Source organism: Calliphora vicina, chromosome 4 (assembly GCF_958450345.1).
Source record: "Calliphora vicina chromosome 4, idCalVici1.1, whole genome shotgun sequence".
In the NCBI taxonomy this organism is placed as follows: domain Eukaryota; kingdom Metazoa; phylum Arthropoda; class Insecta; order Diptera; family Calliphoridae; genus Calliphora; species Calliphora vicina.
In genome coordinates this window covers 54453880-54479970 of record NC_088783.1, presented here as the reverse complement: position 1 = coordinate 54479970, position 26091 = coordinate 54453880, and the positions used below count along the sequence as shown (strand labels likewise).

General features: G+C 31.5%; 1 protein-coding gene across 4 annotated transcripts in view; it reads right to left on the bottom strand.

Annotated features, from left to right (window-relative positions):
* The window catches only part of rdgA (retinal degeneration A), a 333538-nt gene that overhangs the window by 47258 nt on the left and 260189 nt on the right, over nt 1-26091 (bottom strand). For 3 of the 4 annotated variants that reach the window (XM_065510459.1, XM_065510457.1, XM_065510458.1), the window contains exon 5: nt 6592-6730. In XM_065510459.1, coding sequence (XP_065366531.1) covers nt 6592-6730 — 139 coding nt within the window. Of the gene's footprint in view, nt 1-6591; nt 6731-19890; nt 20972-26091 lie in introns of those variants that run through there. The other variant, XM_065510460.1, reaches the window with a different exon arrangement.

The window sequence follows — 26091 nt, the reverse complement described above, 5'->3', positions numbered from 1 at the left end:
TTGGACCTACAATGGGTCAAAATCGGAAAAAATATATTTTGACCCGAATTTTTTTTTCATCAAAAAATTTTTTTTGTCATAAATTTTTTTTCCAAAAAAAAAAAATTTTAAAAAAAAATTTAAAAAAAAAATTGAATTTTGTTTACCTAAAAAAATTTATTTTAAAGTATAATTTGGTAAAGGGTATATAAGATTCGGCACAGCCGAATATAGCTCTCTTACTTGTTTTCTTTAATTTTTTTTTTAAATTTTTTTGCAAAGGTCTTTGAAATTGTCTATATTGTCTATATTAATGACTTGGTAATCCAGAAATAGATCAAAAATAGGCCAAAAATCGAGGTTGTCCTAGTTTTTTCTTTATATCTTAGCCATTTGTGGACCGATTTTCTCGATTTTAAATAGCAACCGAGCCGATTTCGAAGATACTGATGTATGAATCGTGTATGTAAGTTATTTGGTGGCTTCGGAAAGTTGATTTCAACAGACAGACAGACAGACATGGCTTAATCGGCTGTGCCGAATCTTGTATCCCCACCATCAATATGTAGTTTTGACCTTTTATGGAGACTTGAATCAGTCACTTTCTGAGGGGGACCTTGTATGGGGACTAGGGACAAATGTTGCCCGACTTTACAGTATAATTTCAGAGTACTTAAAAATAATTTGTTCAACAATTTATCAGGATTGCCGCATAATCCACATATTTCTGTATGCTCAAGCAGTATTGCGGAGGGACATTGACCGATATTTTCAATATCAAACAAACCTTATCAACAGAGAGTATTTGTGTGAAATTTCAGCCAGCTAGCTCCTTTCGTTTGGACACTATCGTGTTTTCAACAGACAGACAGACGGACGGACGGACATAGCTAGATCGTCTTTGAATCTCTTGAGGTCCCAGGATATAAGTACTTGTTGATCCTACGACCACTATTTCGATATGTTACACAGAAAAAATTATATTTCAATTCAAACATTGATTACATATTGAACTGGTTTCAATTATTTCATAATTTAATCAAGTATTCATGTGCTCAAAAACAAAATTTTCGTAATTGAAAAAACAAAAAATAACAAAAATGTGTCTTCAATTACGAAAATTATCTATTCAATAATTTTTGTCTTTAAAGTTCAACCAATAACGAAAATTCTATATTCAATTGTCAAAATTATCATATTCAAAACTCAAAATTCAATAGAAAATATCATAAAATTTTGTTTTTGAACACATGATTACTTGATTCAATTATAAAATAATTAAAACCAGTTCAATATGTGATATATATTTGAATTGAAACGGTTTAAGAAATAGTTTTTCCTGTGTACAAACGGAATGACAAATTCAATTTACCTCCCATGTTTTTTGATGGTGTCTTTAATAATAATTTGCTGTTTCCTCTCTCTATCTCTTTTAGTTGGTTGTTTATTTTAGTTGCACAAACTGTTCCTCTTGTAAATTCTATAGAGTATTTATTTATTTATTTATTTATTTTTTGTATACTGTTAATGATTTTATTATAAACATTTTGCTTTAGAAAGTATACAGCATCCAGCATCGGCATCATCATTACCACCACCACCACCACCACTTGTGGATCACAAGTGCTTTTTTCCCATGTTTATTTAATCAGCGTTTTAATAACAGACATAATCCTGAGAGATACTCTTATAAAAGTTTTTTTTATATCCGGCTGCCATTATAGTAGAATTTGTTTGTAACAAATTTGAGAAATAATTGGACGAATTTCAAAAGAACGGCAGTTTTATTTTTCAATTTTGGGATGCATTCTTCATGAACATTCAATAGAACTTTATTTTTTTACCTTTAAAAATTAAACATTTCTTGCTCTAAATGTAATTGAGTCATAATATTTGTAGTGATATTAGAAATTATTTAATTAGAATTTTCATTTTCACTTTTAATGGCAATCGAGTACTTTTAAAATTAATTAAAAACCACAAATTAAAAATTCTTATTTAGCAAAAAACGGTAAAATAACATTCATATATTGACATGTTGAGAAAATTATAATAACAACCATAAACCACCGTTTTTTTTTTTTACAAAATTCTGGGGGAGAACTTAATAAAACCTTTCAAAGCTGTTAACAGCAATTTCATTCCCCTTTCATATGTGGTTGAAGATCCTTTTAAGATGTTGCATTAAGTGCGTGGAAGATGATAAGGAATTTTTACTTATAATTTTTGTTTTGCATCTTGCCACCAACCACAAACCGCAATAATAATATTAAAGCGAGCAAGTAAGCAGAGGTTCTTAAATGTTTTATTAAATATTTTATAGGATATTCATTCGATTTGTTTATGAGACGTGAACATTTTTGGTGCAACATTGAATTTTCTACTTCAAGAAATTCAATGTTGAAAAATTACATGATCTGGGGAAAAATTCTGATCAACGAAACGAGAGTTTCGTCAAAATTTCCGCATTTGGGGTTCATAGAATCAACACGTGATATTGATGTGATCGATATGTGATTTCAACAACATACAATCCGTGAAACAATTCAAAAACTGACATTTTTCTGGGGTGTTATTCAGCACAATTATGAATAAAAATTCCACGAGAGTTTTTTCCATTTTCTCATTTTTCCTATTCAAATTCAATGGGAAAAAACAACCGGGAACAAACTCCCGCGGAATTTTTTATTCATAATTGGGCTGATTGTGTAATTTGATTCGAAACAAAATATTTTTGAAATATTATTTGTTTCTTTACAAGACGAGTTACGAAATAACCCTCAATGTCCAATATCCACCTCAAACAGTGACAGGTTGTGGATGAATTTGTTTTTTGACATATCGATCATATCATTATCATCCAATTTAGTCAAAAAAACTCTGCACAGCGGGACAGAATCAAATTTTTTTGGAAATAAAGCTTGCATTTCTAAAAGGCAGGTCAGGCATATAAATTGCCTGAGTGTTACTTCTCTTTCTTTAAAAAAAAATTTACGTGAGCGTAGCCAAGGAGTATTCGAGTTTATGTTATTAAAATAGACCCTACAAATGCACCAGGGGCGGCTCAAAGTAGGGTACCTTTGACATGTAAAATTTTTAAACACGTGCCATTTTTTTGTTTCCCCATCCGATTTCAAGCGCTCGACTAGTTCTTAAAAAACATGCTTGCGTGTGCTATTTATCTCTTATAATTTCCGAGTTATAGGCATTTCAAAATTGAAATTTTAAAATTTGGCCATACCGAATTTTGGACCGAATGGACTCGAATTTTTTTTTGTTAGTTAGACAACTAAATTACCAGTAATAAACAAAATATTTCAGAGCAATATCGATTAAGGATCAAATAATAAACGATCTTCAATTTTAAATTAAAAAAATAGTAGAATTTGTCTGTTTTTTGGGCGAAAATATGACTTAATTCTTGTTTTTATTAAAAAAAACTTTCTTTAAGAATATACAACAATTTTATGTTTTTCTGTAAGGTATCTTTACGAAGAACATTTTGTTATAAAAGACATGTCCAATTTTTTAAATATGTCGCCCCTACGATCTTCGAAATTTTACCTATTTTTTTACCAAAATTTCAACTTTGGGCCACATGTTCTAAAATCCCAGAGATGGGATCAGAAAACGGAAAGCAGCGTTGGAAACCTTGATGTGTTCTCTATTTATCCCCAAAGTAATTTCCCAGCCCCGAAGGAAATGTGGACCCTATGGGTGAAATTGTAAAAATACCATTTTTGGGATTTGCGGGAATCCCTTTGAACTTTTGACAAGTTTTTTTGTTTGTTAGATTGAAAAATTTAAAAAACTTGGAAAATTTCATTGAGTTTTGTTAATAAATAAAGATTTTATTACATATTACTTATTTATTGAGCTTCTAAAACTAAAATTTGTATCAAAATTTTAATAGGATTAAGTTAATTTTTGGTCTTACAAAAAAAATTTCAATTCAATATCTCAATTAGATTTAAAAATATGCAACTTTACAACTCCTTCCTTTTTCATACAATATTTATACCCTGCACCACCATAGTGGGGAGGGTATTATGCGTTTGTGCAGATGTTTGTAACGCCCAAAAATATTAGTCTAACACCCACCTTAAAGTATACCGATCGACTTCGAATCACTTTCTGAGTCGATTAAACGATGTCCGTCCGTCCGTCTGGTCGGCTGGCTGGCTGTCCATGTAAACCTTGTGCGCAGAGTACAGGTCGCAATTTTGAAGATATTTCGAACAAATTTGGTACATACTATTTTTTCGGCCCAAGGACTAAGCCTATTGAAACTGGCTGAAATCGGTCCATTATTTCACCTAGCCCCCTTACAAATGTCCTTCCGAAATTGGACTTTATCGATCATAAATGTTTAATTTATAAATGTATCTCCACAAATTGCGCTCCAAATAAGTTTTATATATACAAAATTCATATCACCAAATTTTGTTACGATCGGTCCATAATTAGTCATAGCTCCCATATAGACCCGCTTCCGAAAATCACTTTAACATGCATAAATCGCTTAAAAATGTTGGTATACTCACAAAATTCAACATAGTAAACTTTCATATAGACACAAATCACACGACCTAATTTCATGGTGATCGGTCCATAATTGGTCATAGCCTCCATATAAGTCCCACTTCCGAAAATCACTCAAAAGTACAAATTATTGAAATTTTAAAAGAAAAATGTTTTTACATTTTTACTTAGTGTAGGGTATTATATGATCGGGCTTGACCGACCATACTTTCTTACTTGTTTTTTTATAAATTTTCTTAATAATGCTTCAGTTGTTGTGCCAAAAAACATCAATTACATGCTTGTACCGATGTTGCAACATTCTCATGTGACTTATCATGAAATAAAGACATGCTTGGACATGAATTTCTCGAGGCACATGACGTCTTAAACTGGAACACATATTCCGAAAGTCATTCAAAGTCGGAGTTTGTGCTACAAAATATCGACATACTGATGGGAACTGATATCGTCAAAATCGTCTAGTGACTTTTTGTAAAACTCCAGCCTTCTGGGGGCAACTAGTCCAAAAAAAGATTGCAGTGTTTCAAAATTATAACTTATATTCTGAAGTTTGCTCGTACAGATTTTTGAAGATCAGCATGTGATGTATCCTGAATTTAAAACTTGGGCATTAATTTAACACTTTTATATTGAAAACATCATGCAAATTTGTTCATTAAATTTCTTCTCGTTGGATATCCTACACTATGATAATCGCACAAATCATAGATTCATTCAAACAAAATTTTCAAAAAAAAAACTGATCGTGTCTCTTAATAGATTTGACAGTTTCATGGTTAACAAGGCTGTGCCGAATCTTATATACCCTTCACCAAATTATTCTTCAAAATACATACAAATTTTAAATATTTTTAGTTAAACAAAATTAATTTTTTTGCCAAAGTTTTTTTAATTTTTTTTTAAATTAAAATTTTTTTTTTTGTAAAAAATTGTTTTTTGTATTTAGCGAAAAAAAACTATTGATGAAAAAAATGTGGTTAAAAAAATATTTTTTCCGATTTTGACCCATTGTAGGTCCAACTTACTATGGTCTTATAGACGTCGTTGCAAAAGTCCATATTGTCTATATTAATGACTTAGTAATCCAGATATACACACAGCCTCAAAAGTAAGTAAACACCCGCGAATTTTTTGATTTTTTTAGGATCATGAAAATCATTATAATCCGACTTAAATCTTTTTTTTCACAACCGAATCTATTATTCAACTCAATCTTCAACAAGCCGAAACATTAAAATTTTAATCGATGAATAAATTTTAGGATTTTCATTATATTAAAAAAAATCAAATATTTTTTGGCGTATACTCACTTTTGAGGCTCACTGTATGTCAAAAATAGGTAACAAATCGAGGTTGTCCTGGTTTTTTCCTTATATCCCAGCCGATTTTCTCGATTTTAAATAGCAACCGAGCCGGAAGAATTCCGGAGATATTGATGTATGAATCGTGTATGTAAGTTAATTGGGGGCTTCGGAAAGTTGATTTCAACAGACAGGCGGACATGGCTTAATCTACTGCGCTACCTATAAGGATCCAGAATACATATATATACTTTATAGGGTCGGAAAATTATATTGTGGAAATTACAAACGGAATAAAAAACATATCTATACTTTTCTCACGAAGATGAAGGGTAAAAAAAACGGCTGTTATGCTGGAAATTGATGTTAGAAAATCAGCATGTGATTTATCGTGTAATTGTGATCATCAAAGAGGTTTCTCTTCGTTGAATACCGTAAACTTCGGCAATCGCCAAAAACAACACACTTGTTGATTATTCCTATGAAATGTAAAAAACCAGATCAATCGTGGTAGCATAGAGAAACTCATTTTCCTATTCGTGTATGCATAAGAGCCCAAATCTAAACCACAGTCCAACAAAAGTTGTTCTAGCAAACTAGCATTGTATAACAAATGTTCTCTTGGATTTCAAAAAAAGATTGTCAGATCAACATAGAAGGATCATTCGAAAGGATAATTTTGTTTGCGTTAAACCCCAGTTTATTTACTTAATAAAGTGTTGAATGTATATAATTTCTTTTTGTTTTCTAAACATAGATTACTTACAATACATTCTTCATTTAGACAACATAAATCACCCGATGCTGATGATGGTTTCCAATAATGTTCACCCTGTATGGCATTTTCCGTCCAATCGGGTACAATGCGTATGGGTCTTCGAACGCCAGCACTACTTGTGGTTCGACTGTAAAATATATATAAAAAATCGTAAATATAAAATTAGTATTATTGCTGACATTTTGTAATGTAAAAAAAAAAATCATAAAAATTTCATTACTTTTTAATATGGAAAAATATCAGCGTCATCACTACCATTTTAATATTTATTAACGAAATAAATATTAAAATGGCTGTTTGTTTATAAGCAAAATAATACCCTACAGTTTAAATTGATATTTAGAAATAGTTATTGAATTGGAAAAATTAAAAAAAAACGAATAGCCAATTGAGACTCCTGTAAAACTGATTAAAACTTTAAGAATTAAGAGGAAATATTATTGAAAATATATCAAATTAATCACCCCTATCGCGAATCAACATTTCACATGAAATATTTTCCCTTTTCCTTTTTTCGTTCATCAACTTTGTTCACGTGAAAAAAATTCCCCTTGTTGTGAAATTTTTAGATGGAATTTTGTAAACAATAAACAGCTGTTACGAACAAAATCAACTATTGTGAATGTAAAGTTCATCATGATATTCCTGATAGCAATTTTCCCTTCGACGGAAATGGATATTTCATGGGAACAAAATTTCACATGTTATTGCCGATAGGGGTGAATGTCATGTAAAAGGTAATGACCAATTATTACATTGTCTTACCAAATTACTGCAGAAGATAAAATTGTATTACTAAACTGATTACCAGGAAGTCGTAAAAATCCTTATTCATTACTTTGTCATACCATAAAACAGATGTAACGTACAGTACATCCTACATTCTCTTTCTCCATTGGTTTGACAAATTAAAAATAAACCATAAATGCCTGCATATTTTAAAATCCTTTGATTGATTTATTTATTCTACTTTTATGTGACCAATAAATACGATTTATATATTTGTCAATAACAATTTTTTTGTATTGATTTATTTTAAAATTCATGATGGGTCATAATATTTAAAGAGGATTGAAGAAAAAAAGATGGATATTTTTAAATATTTTAGTCATGTAAAAACAAACAGGAAATACATAATGATTTCTGTGGTTTATTTTCATCTGGGAATTTACTTCATACAAATTTACATATCAACACTGACTTTTAAAGTTTTATGGGAGGGAATGAAGGATATGAAATATCCTTTACAATGACAAAATTTTTCAACGTTTACATTGATATAATTTTCTTTTTTCAGAGTTATTATTAATACACATTATGTAATCGTTATAAAACATTTACTTTTAAGTGCTGATGCAATCATTTAATTAAAAACATGTTTTCGAAATGCATTTCCCTCATTTAACAATATTTTTTTTATTACATAAGGGTTATTAAGTTCTTAAATATAGGGTGGAAGTTCTTAAATACATAACAAAAGCATGATAATAAGCTGTCATTACTCATTAACCTACTTTGTAATGAATATTACCTAGTATTTGCATTACTTAGAAGTAGTTTGGTAATGGCTTTATTGCAATTTGATATCATTACACAGTAATGTATAGCATTGAATGGCACATACCAAAAAATTTAACATAGCTATAAAAATAATCAATATAATATCATGTAGTTAAGTAAAGGGTATCCCGAAATTAATCAAAGATTTAAATTAAGTTGCAAACACAGTTGTTTTGGCCTTCTATGGGGACTTGTATCAGTTATGGTCCGAACTGTACAAAATTTTTCTTAAAACTTTAAATAACTTATGTGGAATTTTATGTTAATATGATGACTTAAAAACGCGGGATTTTTTTTTTTAATTTTTAGCTTTTATTTTGAAACATTTGTACAATATAAATTTATTCAAAGTATTGACGATTGTTAGCTATAACTAGGGTTTTAAATTTTCCGACCATATTTTGATTCCCGGGAATCGGAAAAATTTGTTTCTACATTCCCGGGTACCCGGCTATTCCCGAAATATATAAAAATACATAATTCTTTACCTTCTTCAAAAGCTTAATTTAAATTTTATTAATTTTGATGTTAACTGATAACAGAATTTATTCAAACTTTGAATGATTAAATATTTGTTGATTCAAATCTACCACAAATTGGGTTGAAATGTTGCTTCTTCATTCCGTTTTATTTACAAAATGAATTGAAAAAAATTGTCTTAAGCCTTTTAATAAAAGGAATGAATTTAATATTATGGCCGAGATATAAACGAAAAACTGTAAACAAATTTTTCACGTTTTTTTTAGTGAAAAACATAGAGCTCTAACTTGTTTTCTTTGTAGTTTTTATCCCGGGAATTCCCGGTACAAATTTCCCGGGAATTTTTTCAATTTTTACTACCCGATTCCCGGGATTTATTCCGGGAATTCCCGGTACAAATTTCCCGGGAATTTTATCAATTTTTACTACCCGATTCCCGGTATTTTTTGTCGGGATTCTTGGGAATTAAAAACTGACAAAATTCCCGGGAAAGTTGTACCGGGAATTCCCGAGATAAAAACCGTAGCTATGACTTTTTCCCATCTTTCTGGTAACATATGGATTCCGAGCCAAAAGAACTGCTCATCTTTTGAGGCCAAGAACCAGGGACCGTAACGGTTATAAGTGATATCAAAAGAGTTATTTTATAACAGTTATTTTGTGACTTTAAAAATAAAAATCCATCTAAAACACTTATTATTCAACGTAAAAATAAAAGTTAGCATGAAAGTCTTAAAGAAAGAGTTTTAAATAGCCGTCATAAAAAAACTCATTTGAGGAGTTTTATTTTTCCCTCAGAAAAATTAAACTCTTTTCAATCATGCGAACTTTTTACGTTGAAAAAGAACTGTCAACTGTGGAGTTGAGATCACCATAGATTCTGAAAGAGAACGCCAATACGAATTTATTGGTATAGGTCTCCGTTGACTCTTTAGGTCTCCGTTGACTCTAACATAGTGATTCTTTGATTTCAAATTTTCTGTACAACCGTTATTTACGGTCCCTGCCAAGAACACATCAAGACAATATCGGATACTCTGATCCAAAGTGATGCGTATTCGGACGGGGCACGGTCTGGACTATAAAGCGGGTGAGGCAAAACTTCCCAACCCTTTCATTCTGAATACTTTTTAACAGGTATTGTAACATGTGGCAGAGAGTTGCTATGATGGAATATTACGGTTTCATGTCTGGCCTCATATTCTGGGCGTATTTCAGCCAATACTCGCTTCAAACGAATCAGTTGCATTCGGTACAGGTTCCCTGTCATGGTCTGGTCAGCTCATATTAGATAGGACCCTTTTGCTCCCACCAAATACAGAACATTACCTTAGCGCCATGGTGTCTTTGGTGTCGATTCAACTGGTTGGCCGGGCTTTATGTACGATCTCTTACGCTTCGGGTTATCGTAATGGATCCATTTTTTATCGCAAGAAATGATTCAGTCCAAATATGATTTTATTTTATAGCGTTCACTCATCATTTCAGACATGCAAAACAGTCTTTCGAGGTATCTCGCCTTCAATTCCTATGGTACTGAATTCCATGCTTTTGAATGAATCCTGCTGCTCGCAAAAGTTTTGAAATTGCTGCCTTTGTAGCTCCCAATGATTTTGCAAGCTCTTATTGAGTTTGACAACAATCTTTATGGAGTAATGCCTCCAATTCTTGGTTTTCAAACTTTTTTGGTTGGCCTGAGCGATCTTTGTTTTCGGTATCAAAATCAACACTTCTCAACCGCTCAAACCATCTCTCGCACGTTGATACCGTTGGAACACATTTACCATAAGCTGTGGTGTAAAGAAGTAAAGCAAAACTTCCCATATATGACGCTTTGTTGGCAAAAAAATTCCACATTTTCAAAGGAGGAAAAACTTTATTGTTTACACTGTAATGTTCAATATCTTAGTGGGAATAAATTACAGATATGTTACCCGTCAAAATGACATATAAGTTATTAACAAGTAAGAGAGCTATAAAAAAAACTGTTGGTGAAAAAAAATATGGGTTAAAAAATATTTTTACGGTTTTGACCCATTAGGTCCAACTTACTATGGTCTTATGTATGTCGTTGCAAAGGTCTTTGAAATATCTATCTTTAGATATCCATATTGTCTACATTAATGACTTAGTAATCCAGATATAGGTCAAAAATGGTTCAAAAATCGAGGTTGTCCTGGTTTTTTTGCCATTTGTGGACAGATTTTCTCGATTTTAAATATCAACCGAGCCGGAAGAATTCCGGAGATATTGATGTATGAATCGTGGATGTAAGTTATTTGGGGGCTTCGGAAAGTCGATTTCAACAGACAGACAGACGGACATGGCTTAATCGACTCCGCTATCTATAAGGATCCAGAATATATATATTTTATAGGGTCGGAAAATTATATTGTGGAAATTACAAACGGAATGACAAACTTATATATGTATACCCTTCTCACGAAGGTGAAGGGTATAAAAACAAAAACTGCATTCAAAAGATACGCCATCTATTGTAAATTCTGTCATACACCCAATATGTAAATTATTTATTGACAATTAAATATTTTTTCTGTAAGTTACCCCTAAATAAATAGTTCGGGGTTACACCAATTTTGCGCTGATAGCGTCAATTATGAATGTTCAAGTAATTTTCTGAGGGGGTCTTTGTATTTGGACTAGGGACAAAATTTTTCCGTTTTTCGCAATATTTTACAGTATATTATCAGAGTCATTAGAACTTATTTGAGAAAACTTTTATCAGAATTGGAACATAATCAACATATTTATGACAGCTCAAACAGTATTCCCGTGGAACATTTGTGAAAGTAATATGGGTCTGCTACCGATATTTTGATGTGTTACAAATGGTATGGTAAAATCAATATATCCCCCATCTTTTTTTATGGCGGCTATAAAAAATTGCAAACATTTGTTTTCAAACTTTTCAGAATTTCTAGTAAACTGTGAATTGTTTTCACATAAATCCAATACAAATATGTGTAAATATTGTTTGTATGGCTGGCATGAGTTAAAAAATAGAGCAGATCATGCATGAATATTCAAACGATTTATGGCTGTTGAAGAGATTTGTTTGGTTTTGTTTTTTCTCATTTTGAATTGAATTAAAAATGAAAATGTCATAAATGATGTTTGACTACCGCCATCCATCATCATCATCATTGTTGTTGTTATTATTTGAGATTTTATTATTGTATAGTTATTTATGTATTTAATGAAAACATGTTTGTTACGAATATTTCATTTAACTGATTTAATAAAGATTTATATATTTTTATGCAAATATGTACATATGTATATGAGAAATAATAAACGCATGAATATGAATGAATGAACAATGGAATTTCACAGAAAAATAATGTGATTGATATGGAATGTAAAAAATTTAAAGTATCATGTAACAACAAATGAGTTAAATGATTTTCAAAAATGCATTGAATATATAAAAGTACGATTACACTAGTCCCATACATAACACAGCACGAATTTATTGCTATAAAAATAAAAGCGAAAAATAATTTAGTCAATATCTTCCACTTTGTTACAAAGTCCTTTATTCAATTTCTCTGCAAACGTAAGTTAAATATATAATTGGTCAATTCACAAGGTCTCTTATCATGTCATATTGTCATAATGTCCTAATATTTCACAATGGTTTTTATTGTTTTTTAAGTAAAAAGTGTCCTAAAATAATAGTACTCTGTATGCTATGTTTACTGTGTTATCGTAACCAACCAGTAGAGATCTTCGCCGAATGCCTAAGTATCGGTTAAGCCGAGCTGCCGAGTCGAGATATATTAAGACATTATGACAATATGACTAATAAGAGACCTTGTGAATTGACCAAATATTTCCAGTGACACTAATATACGACATAGGAAAACCCCAAAAGTTCTAAGTAATTAAGTTTTCGAGTATTTTTAGAAATTAGTACAAATAAAATGAATTTTATTTCTTAGAAATTTACTTATTAATCATAAGGTTTGACAACAAAGTATAACAAAAACTGAAACGCTGTCAAAAAAATATAAGGCTTCCCAGAAGTCAAGCAAGTTGTCACTATATCCCTTATTATTGTCACTAATGTCTGATCACTTGGCTGACTCCTTTGTAGTGCAGAGATAAGTCAGTTGATTACTTTATACATCCCAGGTAATCTAGGGTGAAGTTAATTGTCTCTTAAGTGTTTCTAAGTAATCTAGAAAGTAGTTATTTTACAGAAGTAATCTATTGGAGAGTTGTCGGAGGAAGGTTTGTTTAAAAGCAATATGTTATTGGAATGACTATGATATACCTTTTTAACTGACAATTTGAGGTCAATTAGCACAAGTACATGTTAAAATAACAATGTTTTGTTATTCAAAAATGTTGAATTTTGAGCCACAAATTTTTTTTCGAATTGTTTTTTTAAATGGTTTTTTTTTTTTTTTAAATTTTAAACATTTTTTTTGTAATTTAAATTTTTTTTTTAATATTTAGCGAAAAAAATCTTTTGGTAAAAAAAAAATCGGGTTAGAAAATATTTTTTCCGATTTTGACCCATTGTAGGTGCAACTTACTATGGTCTTATATACGTCGTTGCAAATGTCTTTGAAATATCTATCATTAGATATCCATATTGTCTATATTAATGTCTTAGTAATCCAGATATAGGTCAAAAATCGAGGTTTGTGGACCGATTTTCTCGAGATAAAGATGTATGAATCGTGTATGTAAGTTACTTGGTAGCTTCGGAAGGTTAATTTCAACATAAAGACATATATCAACCAACTCCTTTGTCTATGACGATCCAGAATATTAATACTGTTACGTTTTTACCTTTTAAAAACGATGGTTTATTTCCTTTAAATAAATCGTATTCTTTTAATTGCAAATAAAAGCGATCAGTAGTTTAAAGTTTTTAAATTTGTAACAACTATTTATTTAAATTTACACAGCAATTTAATTAGTCACTTTCTTTTAATACATATACTTATATTACACACTTTAAAAACACACTGGCCCATAATCATAGTCAAACACTAAAGTCGGTTCTTTTTAAAAACAACTTTAAAATAAAAACCTGCTTTTAATTATCAAATGTAGAAAATGTTTTCATACAATATACAACAAAATGCAGAAAAGTGGCACCGCTGAACAGCTGATATAGAAAATTAAAACTAAAACCAAAAAAGGTAAACAAATAAAATAACCGGGACAACTAAAGAAAAAAGTTGTTTGTGGTGGAAAAATGGAAAAGATAAGATTAATATCATATTTAGAATATTTTGGTACTAATTTTATTGATAGCTGTTCAATAATTGCAAAATCTCTGCCAAATTCTTGTAACTTATTTTTTTTTACTTTTTGCCGAACTTTTTTACATGGCGAAGAACAGCTGATGCTGTTGTTAAATGAGTTAATAACAGCTTCAGCTTGTTTTATATTTACAGTCGACTTTAACGTCAAAAATATACACTTGTGGACATTGAATTAAGTCATTTAATATCTCTGATATTGCAGTTAATAAAATAGCTTGTTTAATAAAAAGTAAACAAAAACAACTTCATTTTTATTAAATTTTAAACTTATTCTACTATATTATAACAAAACAAATTCAATTTATTCACTTTTAATGGTTTTATGTTCTAAATATTGTTTATGTCTCTAATTTTGTGTGGACACACAATTAAGTTATTTCAAGATTGTTTGAAAAAATAGCATTAAATTAAAATATTTTAAATTAAATATATTTTTAACAACTAATATTTAGTAGGAAATCCTTTCTGGCGAATTACTTCCGCACATCTATTTGGCATTGTTTTTACTAAATCGTTGCACTGTTGTGGAGTAATATTATTCCATTCTTCTTGAATAATATCCCAAAGTGAACGTTGGTTTATGGGCTTTCTGTCCGAAACGGCTCGTTTTATGATCCCCCATAGATTTTCTATGGGGTTTAAATCGGGACTTTGTGGTGGCCACTCAAGAACATTTATTTGATTTTCATCTAACCAAGACTTAACGACCCGAGATTTATGTTTCGGGTCGTTATCTTGTTGAAACGTCCACCCTGGTGGTAAATTTTCAGCATAATCGCCATTAAGGTTATTTTCTAATATGTTCTTATACATTTCACCAGTCATTTTACCCTCTATTTTAATTAATGGACCCACACCAGACGAGGAAAAACACCCCCAAACCATTACTGATGATCCACCGTGCTTCACCGTTTTTTTCGTATACTTGGGGTTCAATTCAGCATTTATTGGTCGTCGTACATATGGCTTACCATCATTTCCAAACACATTAAATTTAGATTCGTCGCTCCAGACTATCATTTTCCAAAAATTTGAATCTTTATTGATATGATTTTTGGCAAACTGCATACGTTTCATAATATTCTTCTTTGACACGTTTGGCTTTCGACGTGCTATGCGACCATGAAGGTTATTTTCGGCCAATCGTCTTCTTACAGTTCTTGCCGTAATTTGAACATCATATTTTGATTCCATCAGAGATCTGATTTGAGTGGATGTCAAAAATGGGTCAGCTTTACTCATTCTGACCATAATCCGGTCTTCAGCTGCGGTCGTTTTTCGCGGTTGTTTTCTTTTTAAATTGTTAAAAGTTTTATATTTTTTATAATGCGTAATTGCGTTAACAATTTTGCCCCGGGATAATCCTAATGTTTGTACCACTTTGGCGATAGAAGCAACATTTTGGAAACAATTCCAAATTATCTCCCTTTCAGCGGGAGTAGTGCTTTTATTTTTACCCATTATTTAGAAAAATCAAACGACGTTATGGGGGAGGGTGCTAAAATATTTAAACTGTCCATTAGATCCATTTTTACAACAATTTACCTTTTTATTATATCCATTTACCTTTTAAAATTAAAATGACTTAATTAAATGTCCACCTAAATTTTGTTGAGGTTTCAAGAAATGATTGACTATTAATAAAGCAAAGCAATAAAATGATAAAAATTCTTATATTTACAAATAATCCTAACGGAACTTTTTTTTGCATAAACATTGCAATGTAAATATAAAAAAATAAACAAGTTTTTTACACTTAAAAAATAACTTGCATTAATAACTTAATTGCATGTCCACAACTGTACTTTAACTTGTCTATGGTAGACCTAAAGTCCATTCTTAAGTAAAGACGACTTTATTTCTATAAAAATATACTTTACAAACTAGCATATTCTTTTTCTAGAGCATTCAGCAGCCTTAATGCTAATGTTAGCAGCTGTAACAGTTAATAAGAAGAAGTGTCCACAAATGGTGGATGTGGAAACCAGACGTTAAAAGCGTTTAATTCAATTCAAATTGATAGGGCAATTTCATAATAATACTTTATGGGATCACAAATGAAGAATGTAGAAATTACAAACTGAATGACAAACTTCTATATACCTTGTCTCTCATGATGAAGCTTAAACAATAATTTTGGTCCGAGTAACGGTCAAATTTCACACATTTTTTTAATTTAAAATTTTAGCTTTTGCATGAAATAATTCCATAAAACATTTCTCTATTAAATCTTTACTTTCATACCCAATGTGCCACAACTATTTCTAAATCTTTGTATGCGATTTAATGGTATTTCATTAATATTATTTTCGTTGTTGTTGCCATATTATTTAAATTAATGTTCAATCATTTGCAACAAAATTTGTCGCATGATTGCACTAAGTAGCCACAATAAAACAACAATAATAAATTCACAAACAAACAATCAGTATTTCACAATAAAAACAAGAGCGTAACAGAGGAAACAAGTAAGGGAGCTATATTCGGCTTTGCCGAATCTTATATACCCTTTACTAAATTATACTTCAAAATAAAAATTTTAAATATTTTTAGGTAAACAAGATTTATTTTTTTTCCAAAGTTGTTTTTTTAATTTTTTGGGAAAAAATATTTTTTCGAATTATTTTAATTTATTTTTTTTAAATTTAAAAATTTTTTTTTTGGAAAAAAAAAATCGGGTTAAAAAATATTTTTTCCCATTGTAGGTCCAACTTACTATGGTCTTATCCTTCGTTGCAAAGGTCTTTGAAATATCTATCATTAGATATCCATATTCTCTATATTAATGTCTTAGTAATCCAGATATAGGTCAAAAATCGAGGTTGTCCTGGGTTTTTTTTCCTCATATCTCAGCCATTTGTGGACCGATTTTTGCTGATTTTAAATAGGAAACTTCTCGAAAGCATGTCTGACAGAATTATTGAAGATTTGGATCCCGAAGATATCTGGGGTTTTCAGAAAATTTATTTTAACAGAGAGACCGACACACAGAGGGATTTTTGTGTCAAAAACCCTATTCTTCGAGCACTCAATTTCAAAAATCAAATGATGCAGTTTTGTAAAGAAATGTTTAAAGATGAAATGAGCATTTATATTTTTTTGAAAAATCCACGCAAGGGTGTTAGCAAAAATTTACTTATATTTTTACGCAAGTCAGTGGTTTATATATGTATAATTTTCCTGATAATACAAATTACCTTTAACATATTTGAAAAATATAGCATTTCTCCATAAATACAAAAAAAAAATTATGAGGATATCATAAACCGTTAAGAAGATATGGCCATATTTATAAGCCTCTAAATTATTTTATTTATTTATTTATATGATATTAAACTTATATAAATACAAGATTAATATATAAAATAGTAGCACTGGCTACCTAGGCCATCAGATATGAAATTATTTTATTTTTGATTTTCCATGGAAAAAAATAATGCAGCCCCACTCTCCCCCAAGCTGTTGTTTTAATAAATTGAAAGGTGGGCGTGTCTTGTTTCGATTAAAAAAAAATTAGTTCTCGGAAGTTTTCGGAACAGGATGAAAAATTAAAAATTTTTGTCGAATAATAAACGAAATATTCCAAAAAAATGTATTTATGTATGGGTTTCGTGGGCGGTGGGCGTGACCGATTTTATTGAAACTCGGCATGCGTCCTTTTTTTCTTTCAAAAAATGTATGTACCAAATTTCTACACTTTTGCTTGGATATCAACAATTTTATGCGAAAAATAGATTTGGATGGGCAGTGGGCGTTGAGCGTGGACGATTTTGATAAAATTTAATTTTTTCCTTAATTTATTCCATATAATTCACTTCTCTTATTTTTTGCACAAAAATGTTTGGAGCCATCCCTCTGTGCGACAGACGGACATGGCTCAATCGATTCTGCTATCTATAAGGATCCAGAATAGATTTATATTTTATTATATTGTGGAAATTAAGGAGTGAGATCGAAAAATTCTTAACATACATATATGTTTATAAAAAAGAATCCACTAAACTTACAGCTTTAATTTTTTTTTATTTGATTGAAATTATTATTACAATTTACAAAAAAAATTATTTTTATAGTTTTAATCACTAGTGATGAAATTTTGAACCTTTTTCGGAAACCCTTCCATTAACGTTTTTATAGTGCTTTCTGTCACTTTGCTCGAACATGTAGTCCATCTCCGTTTAAAATCTACCACACTTTTGGACACCTTTTTTGTACTCTTCAATTCTCTTTTAACAAGAGCCCAATATCTCTCCACTGGCCTTAGCTCCGGGCAGTTTGGAGGATTTGCCTCTCTTGGTACAAATACCACATTATTGTTCTTGTACCACTCAAGGGCTTGTTTGCCATAGTGACAGGATGCCAAGTCAGGCCAAAAATAAGTGGACACATTATGAAGTCTTATGAATGGAAGCAGCCTTTTTTGTAAACATTCCTTGATGTAAATTTCGGTATTTATAGAGCCCGTTGTAACAAATGAGTGGCTTCTTTTGCCGCAACTGCATATTGCTTGCCATACCAAGAACTTTCTGGGAAATTTTGTCTGCTTTTGGGTCCTAAACTTTTCTTCAACATTCCCTCGAGCATCAGCAACATAAAATTTTTGACCTGGAAGTTGCGAAAAATCTGCCAGAACATACGTTTCGTCATCCATTATGCAGCAAGAATATTTTTTTATAAAACTTGACTTCAATTTCCGTGCTCTGTTTTTGGCCTCTAAATTTTTAGTAGCGTTCCTGTCAGGAACTTTTTGAGCCTTGTATGTTTTTAAACCTGCATTAGCTTTAACTTTTCGTACCAAATAGTCCGAGCACTGAGCTAACCGGGCTGCTTTCCTACCGGATGTGTTGGGAGCTCTTTTGAAAATGCGTTCTATTTTTTTGGCTTTAGAAACATCATGTGGACCATTCCTTCTACCTGAACCAGGTTTTCTATCAACTGACAAGTTCTCCCGGTACTGTTTAATAACATTGGAAACAGTTTGACGGCAGACCTTTGTATGCTTGGCCAACTTTTTGTAAGACCAAGTTGGGTTTTGTTGAAAATATTTAATAATTTCAGTACGCACTTTTTTCTGGTCACTCATTTTAATCAGATTAACAAAAAAATTAATATAATTGACATTACACATAATAACTGACATGTTTTTCAAAGGTAACTTGATCAAAAAAAAATTCAAATAATACTTGGGTTAAAAAATGTAATGAAAAACGTGTGTTAAGAATTTTTCGATCTCACTCCTTACAAACGGAATGACAAACTTACATATACCCTTATCACGAAGGTAAAGGGTATAAAAACAGAAATTGTTAAGCCATCTTTACACTATCAGGTTTAAACAACTGAGAGGCAATCTGACAGTTCAGCGGAGGAGCCAAAAAAATCATTTTTGGTAACTAAGCTGCCTTTACACTATCTGAGACTCATTCAATCAGTTCAGCAGTTGAGACAAAAAAATCGTTTTAGTTACAATAAATTGTTAAGCCACCTTTACACAATCTGAGTCATATTCAGGCAGTTCAACAGCTGATCCAAAAAATCTTATTGATGTGTAGTGAAGTCGAATGTAATAAATAATGTGTCGATTATGGATGGCAACCGAACTTCAGTTGCGTTGTTAATTGCCTAAACTTTATTACAGAAGGCAACTGGCAGCATTATTTTCTGTGGTCAAATGGCAACCAGAAATTTGTGGTTGCCCTCTGGCAACGCAACTGAAGTTCGGTTGCCATCCATAATCGAAACATAAGTTGAATTTTGGATGCCCCCATAATGATTTCAATCCGATTTTTTTAATGTACAACTCCGATAGTGTAAAGAAAGTAAATATGCATCAAACAAATAACATTTCCCGGCCTAAAACCAAATTTGCTTTTGAGGAAATTCCACTCCACCCTGTAGAGCGATACATCATATCACGAATCTAGAAACTATTTTTTCAACTTACCACTGGCGACGCCAATTGCCCAACGAATCTAATTTCCTTTGGCGGAATGCCGACTTCCTTTGCATACCAACCGAGGAACGACGAAAACGTCGTGTTGAAGCTGAATTGTTGTTGCTGACATAAGAGGCCGGCTGTTCGCGTTCGTTTTCCGAGCACGAACAACAAGAATTGTTACATTCCTCACAGTCACTGCTACTGTCACTGTTGTTATTGTTATTCTCATTGTTGTTATTGTTGTTGCTCCTGTTCCTCTTATTCTTACAGCTGTGACGATGATAATGATGATGATGAGCTAAAGGTGGCAGTGGTATGACATCGGATAAGCCACCCTCATCATCGGTTTCCTCTTGTACGGCTAGTAAAAGTTGTTCCAAGGACATTATGTCCGCATGACTGTCACTGCTGGTAGTGCTGTCGCTACAACTGCTGCTGCTGGTTTTATTACAACCAGCAGAGCCGCCTGTGCCCCCACCAATATTGTTGATACTATTGGTGCTGCTGCTGTTGCTGGTCATGCTGCGATTTTCAAAGAAATCATTATTGTTGTGATGTTGTTGGGTCAATAGAAAATTGGTTTGGGTAGATCTATTGATGGTAATGCGGGCTATGCGTGGTGAATTTGTGGCCGATTTTGTTGTTAGATTTGGCATTGATGTTGTCAATGCTGCTGCTGCTGTTGTTGTGCAGGCTGCTGAGGCAGCAGTTGCTGCTAATTCTATTGTAGTTGGTATCATTGTATGACATTTATTATTGTCACTCTCTTCTGTCCTACAACTTAATTCTTCTACAGTTAAATACGAAATAAACATTGGGGTTTTTTACTTTATTTTTTTCCCCGCAACTTTATTTATTTTTTCTTTTTTTGTAGTTTTTAAAACAATTTTTGTAGAATTTTCAATTGATGTGTGTATTTCTTTTATTCCACATTAATTTTAACGACCTTTTTTGTCATTAATTTCCACTTTATTTCACATTTTGCTATTAAATTTTTCCAGTATTTTTTTTTATTTATTTTTTACTCAGATTTTTATCATTGTGTTATAATTTGTATGGTGTGTCTGTCGTTTTTTATTATTATAATTTTGTTGAAATACTAACCGTGAATTTTGTATCGTTTTGCTGGAATTTGTTTTTGTTTTTATCTCAATTATGTATCTGAATCACTGCCAACAATACTATTTCCCAATTCTACGTTTTCTACTGTGTTGTTTATTAAAATGATTTAATTGTGAATTCATAACGAGCTGGGAGAGCTAAATAAATAGAGTTGTTTTTTTGTCATTCAGCAGATATTGCAATAGATATTTGTAGGCAGTGAAGAATTTTAAATACCCTACCCTGTATAATGTATAAATAGTGTTTAGCTGATGGTGAAACAGTTAAGCTTTCAAAACAGCAATTGTAGGTACTAAAGGAGCTTTCGTATTGAAAAATTATTATAAAATTTACTAGATTTTTTGTTCGATATCGAATGATAAATTAATTAAATTACCATAAATTTTACTTGACCACGAATGCGGTAAATCAGCCCCAGATTTATAAATATACTTGGAATGCTACAATTGGTCTTAGTGAACAACATTTTGGTTCACAGAAATTTTCAAAAATTAGAACCAATTTTAAATATTTTTGGTTTTTAATTTCTATTCATTAAGACAAACTTCTTATATCTGGCCCGACAAAAGTCTCAACGCCTGTTTTTTCAACACTTAACTTTATCGTTATTATTTCTATTGTATTATTTTCAGTAATACAATTTGTGTTTGTCATTAGCGCCATCTAGTTGTCAATTACAATAACATGGTTACTATAAAATACAACACTGTTATATGTAACAGATTATAAAACTGTGATTGAGGTTTCCAATATTAATGACCGGGGATATGACAGTCGTAACCTTTTAAATAAAGGTAAGGAGATTCGTTCAATCCAATTAGAATTTTAATTAACTGCTTTATTAATATTGAAAAAATCATAGTTGCTAACAGAGATTAAACCGCTCTTTACTTACTTTTGCTCTATTATTGGCCAAACATCCAAGGTTAGACTCGAAGTTTCCATAGTAGATCTAGTCTTCGTCAGTAGGCCATAATAGGAAAAATCTCAAAGTCACTCCTAGCTTAGACATTTATATAATGCATTTTTATATTTAACCCAGAGAGTTAGGATCAAAATTTAAATTTTAGTGTTGCTCCGTTCTGTCAGAATCTCTTTGTAGATTATCACTATTGAAAATCAGTTAAATCGGTTCAGAAATCGCTGAAATTTATATCTAACTTCCAAACTCTATTATCTTGCTATTGACAGCTGCATTAGCCATTCGTATTCATTCAATTTCAGTCCAAGGCTGTTGGAAATGGATGCATGAGGCAGATATGATGAATATGTATGTTGTAATAGTCTCTTAATGGTTTCGCCTGAATAGTTGGATTTTAACACTATGTGGACTCACTGTTATATCTTTAAGTCTGACGTGAAATATGATTGACTTTATACAGACCTATAACTTTATAAAGTCCTAAAATTTAAGTTAAACTTTGTGTTTATAAAGACCTGCGATTAAAGTTAAACTGGGAGTTTATAAAGACCTACGATTAAAGTTAAACAGGGAGTTTATAAAGACCTACGATTAAAGTTAAACAGGGAGTTTATAAAGACCTACGATTAAAGTTAAACAGGGAGTTTATAAAGACCTACGATTGAAGCAAAATTAAGAATTTATAAAGACTTACGATTAAAGCAAAATTGTGAATTTCCAAGCTAAACTTTCAGTTTATAAAGACCAACGATTAAAGCTAAACTGAGAGTTTATAAAGACCTACGATTGCAGCTAAACTTAGACTTTATAAAGACATACGATTGAAGCAAAATTGGGGCTAAATTGGGACTATAAAGACCTACGACTAATGACTTACGATTGAAGCTAAACTGAGAGTTTATAAAGACCTACGACTGAAGCTTAACTGAGAGTTTATATCGACTTATGAACGAAGCTAAACTGGGAGTTTATAAAACCTACGATTGAAGATAAACTGGGAGTTTATAAAGACCTACGAGTAAAGCTAAACTGACACTTTATAAAGGCGAACGATTGAAGCTAAACTGATACTTTATGAAGACCTACGATTGAAGCTAAACTGGAAGTTTATTAAGACCTACGATTAAAGCTAAACTGACACTTTATAAAGATCAACGATTGAAGCTAAACTGACACTTTATAAAGACCAACGATTGAAGTTAGCTTAACTGGGAGTTTATAAAGACCTATGAACGAAGCTAAACTGGGAGTTTATAAAGCCTGCGATTGAAGCTAAACTGGAAGTTTATAAAGACCTATAATTAGAGCTAAACTTGAAATTTATAATGACGATTGAAGCTAAACTGAGAGATTATAAAGACCTATGAACGAAGCTAAACTGGGAGTTTATAAAGCCTACGATTGAAGCTAAACTGGGAGTTTATAAAGTCCTACGACTGAAGCTTAACTGAGAGTTTATAAAGAAGCTAAACTGGGAGTTTATAAAGACCTACGATTAAAGCTAAACTGACACTTTATAAAGACCTACAATTAGAGCTAAACTAAAACTTTATAAAGACCTACGATTGAAGCAAATATTGGACTTCAAAAAGACATACGATTGGAGATTAACTGGGAGTTTATAAAGACCTACGATTAAAGCTAAACTGACACTTTATAAAGACCTACAATTATAGCTAAACTAAAACTTTATAAAGACCTACGATTGAAGCAAATGATGGACTTTAAAAAGACATACGATTGAAGATTAACTGGGAGTTTATAAAGACCTACGATTAAAGCTAAACTGAGAATTTAATATGACCTACGATTGAAGGTTAATTGAGAATTGAAGCTAAACTGGGAGTTTATCCAGATTTACTATTGAAGCTTAACTGGGAGTTTATAAAGACTTAGGATTGAAGGTAAACTAGGACTTTATAAAGACCTAAAATTGAAGTAAGTGATGGACTTACCATGGTAGAAGCTAATATGGGATTTTATAATGTCCTTCGGTTGAAGCTTAACTAGCAGTTTATTGGGTGTATAACTTAAAAATGCGGGATTAATGTCTTTAATCAATTATATGTCATTTTGAAGGGTACATATCTGTCATTTATTCTCACAACAAAGTTTTTTTTGCTTCGAATATGTTTAATTTTGTGCCAACAAAGCGTCGAATGCGGGAAGTTTTGCTTTACTTCTTTAATTTGAAAAAAGTGGAGCTATAGCACAGCGATTGCTCATCGAAGCTTATGGTGAATGTGTTACATCGGTTTCAACGTTGGAGAGATGGTTTGTGCGGTTCAAGACAAAGATCGCCCAGGCCAGCAAGAAAAGCCCAAGAATTGGAGGCATTACTCCATGAAGATTGTTGTCAAAATCAACAAGAACTTGTAAAATTATTGGAAGCTACTCAAGCAGTAATTTCAAAACGTTTGCGAGCAGCAGGATTCATCCAAAAGCAGGGAAATTGGGTACCATACGAATTGAAGCTGAGAGACCTTGAAAGATGATTTTGTATGTCTGAAATGTTGTTTGAAGGCTATGAAATAAAATAATTCTTGCACCGAATCATTACCAGCCGAATCGACAAGTTAATTCTCTGTATTATGAGCTGCTGAAATCTGACCAGACCATAACAGGGAACCTGTAACGAACGCAACTTATGCGTTTGAAGCAAGCATTGGCCGAAAAACGCTCACAATTTACGGCCAGAGATGAAACCCTAATATTTCATCATGACAACGCTTGGTCAAATGTTGCAATACCTGTTAAAAGTTTAGCCTTATAGTCCAGACCTTGCCTCGTCCGACTACTATTTGTTTCGATCGATACAGAACGCTTTCTTTGGGATAAGCTTCACTTCAGAACAGAGTATCCGATATTGGCTTGATTCGTTCTAGGCCTCAAAAGATTAGAAGTTTTTTTTTTGGCTCGGAATCCATATGTTGCCAGAAATATGGGAAAAGATCATAGTTAATAATGGCCAATACTTTGAATACATTTATATTGTACAAATGTTTAAAAATAAAAGTTAAACGCATATTTAAGTCATACACCCAATACTTATAGGATGAAATTATTATTCAATTTATTTTTAAAAACCTGTGGGTTTTGTATTTCAAAAATACTTGTATGTGAATGACGACAATTCACAAGAAAATGTTTCGTTTTATTTAAATATAAACAATCCAGTTATTGTTTTAAAATGTGGTTCAGATGCAATATTAATTCATTTATAAAAAAATGATTTAACATGTTCACATTAAGCCACAAAGCATTCCCAGAATACCACACTTATTGTTTTTTGAATAATTTTTGAATAAAAAATAAATGCCCACTTGACCACAGCCATTGCGAAATTTCTTGACAACACCACACATTTGAGAAGTTCTAGGCAGATTGGAATGCAAAAGCTCAACTGCCAGTTGTCAGTTGCCAGCTATTTCTGCCTATAAATTAACTATAAATACTCGTAATATTAATTGTAATTGGCTCTTGATTTAATTGCGTCACAACAACATCAAATTATCTGTTTATATTATTAATTCACATTGTAAACTACTGCTGATAATTAGTTTATTTCAAATTCAATGAATAATATTCATTTATTTATTTATTTACACACCCACCGGTCCAAAGTTCAAATAAAACGACTCATTTTATAAATCAAAATTTACATATAGATTACAGGAGCGACTGCAAAGGCACGCAAGTATTTGGAGTAGAGTGAAGTGAAGTGTGCGTAGGGTAGTGTAAATGACAATATTTTACCATAAACGTAATTGTTACTTCATCCAACAACAACAGCTATAACAACAACAATAGCAACAATAATTGTATTCATAAAGTAATTAAGAATTTTTTTCTTTTATGCTCTCTATGGTATTAATATTGCTGTCTCCCCTCATTTTTATCTCTTATTCAAGACTAACACGAGTGCTTTATGTGAGGTAGTCTGGAATGGGGGATATTTAAAGTACAATTGTACGTTTTAAGTACTTTTGGATGCAGTGAAGTACAGTACAAATCTTTAAATTCCTACATACATTTTGCCCATGTTTCTAATCGGAAAATAAAACACAAGAGTCAGCAAAGTTTTGTTTTATTGACCATTTCCAAAGAGCTAAAGCTAGCTACTTTTATACCCTTAAAAGTACTTTTATATTTGTTGAGTTTTA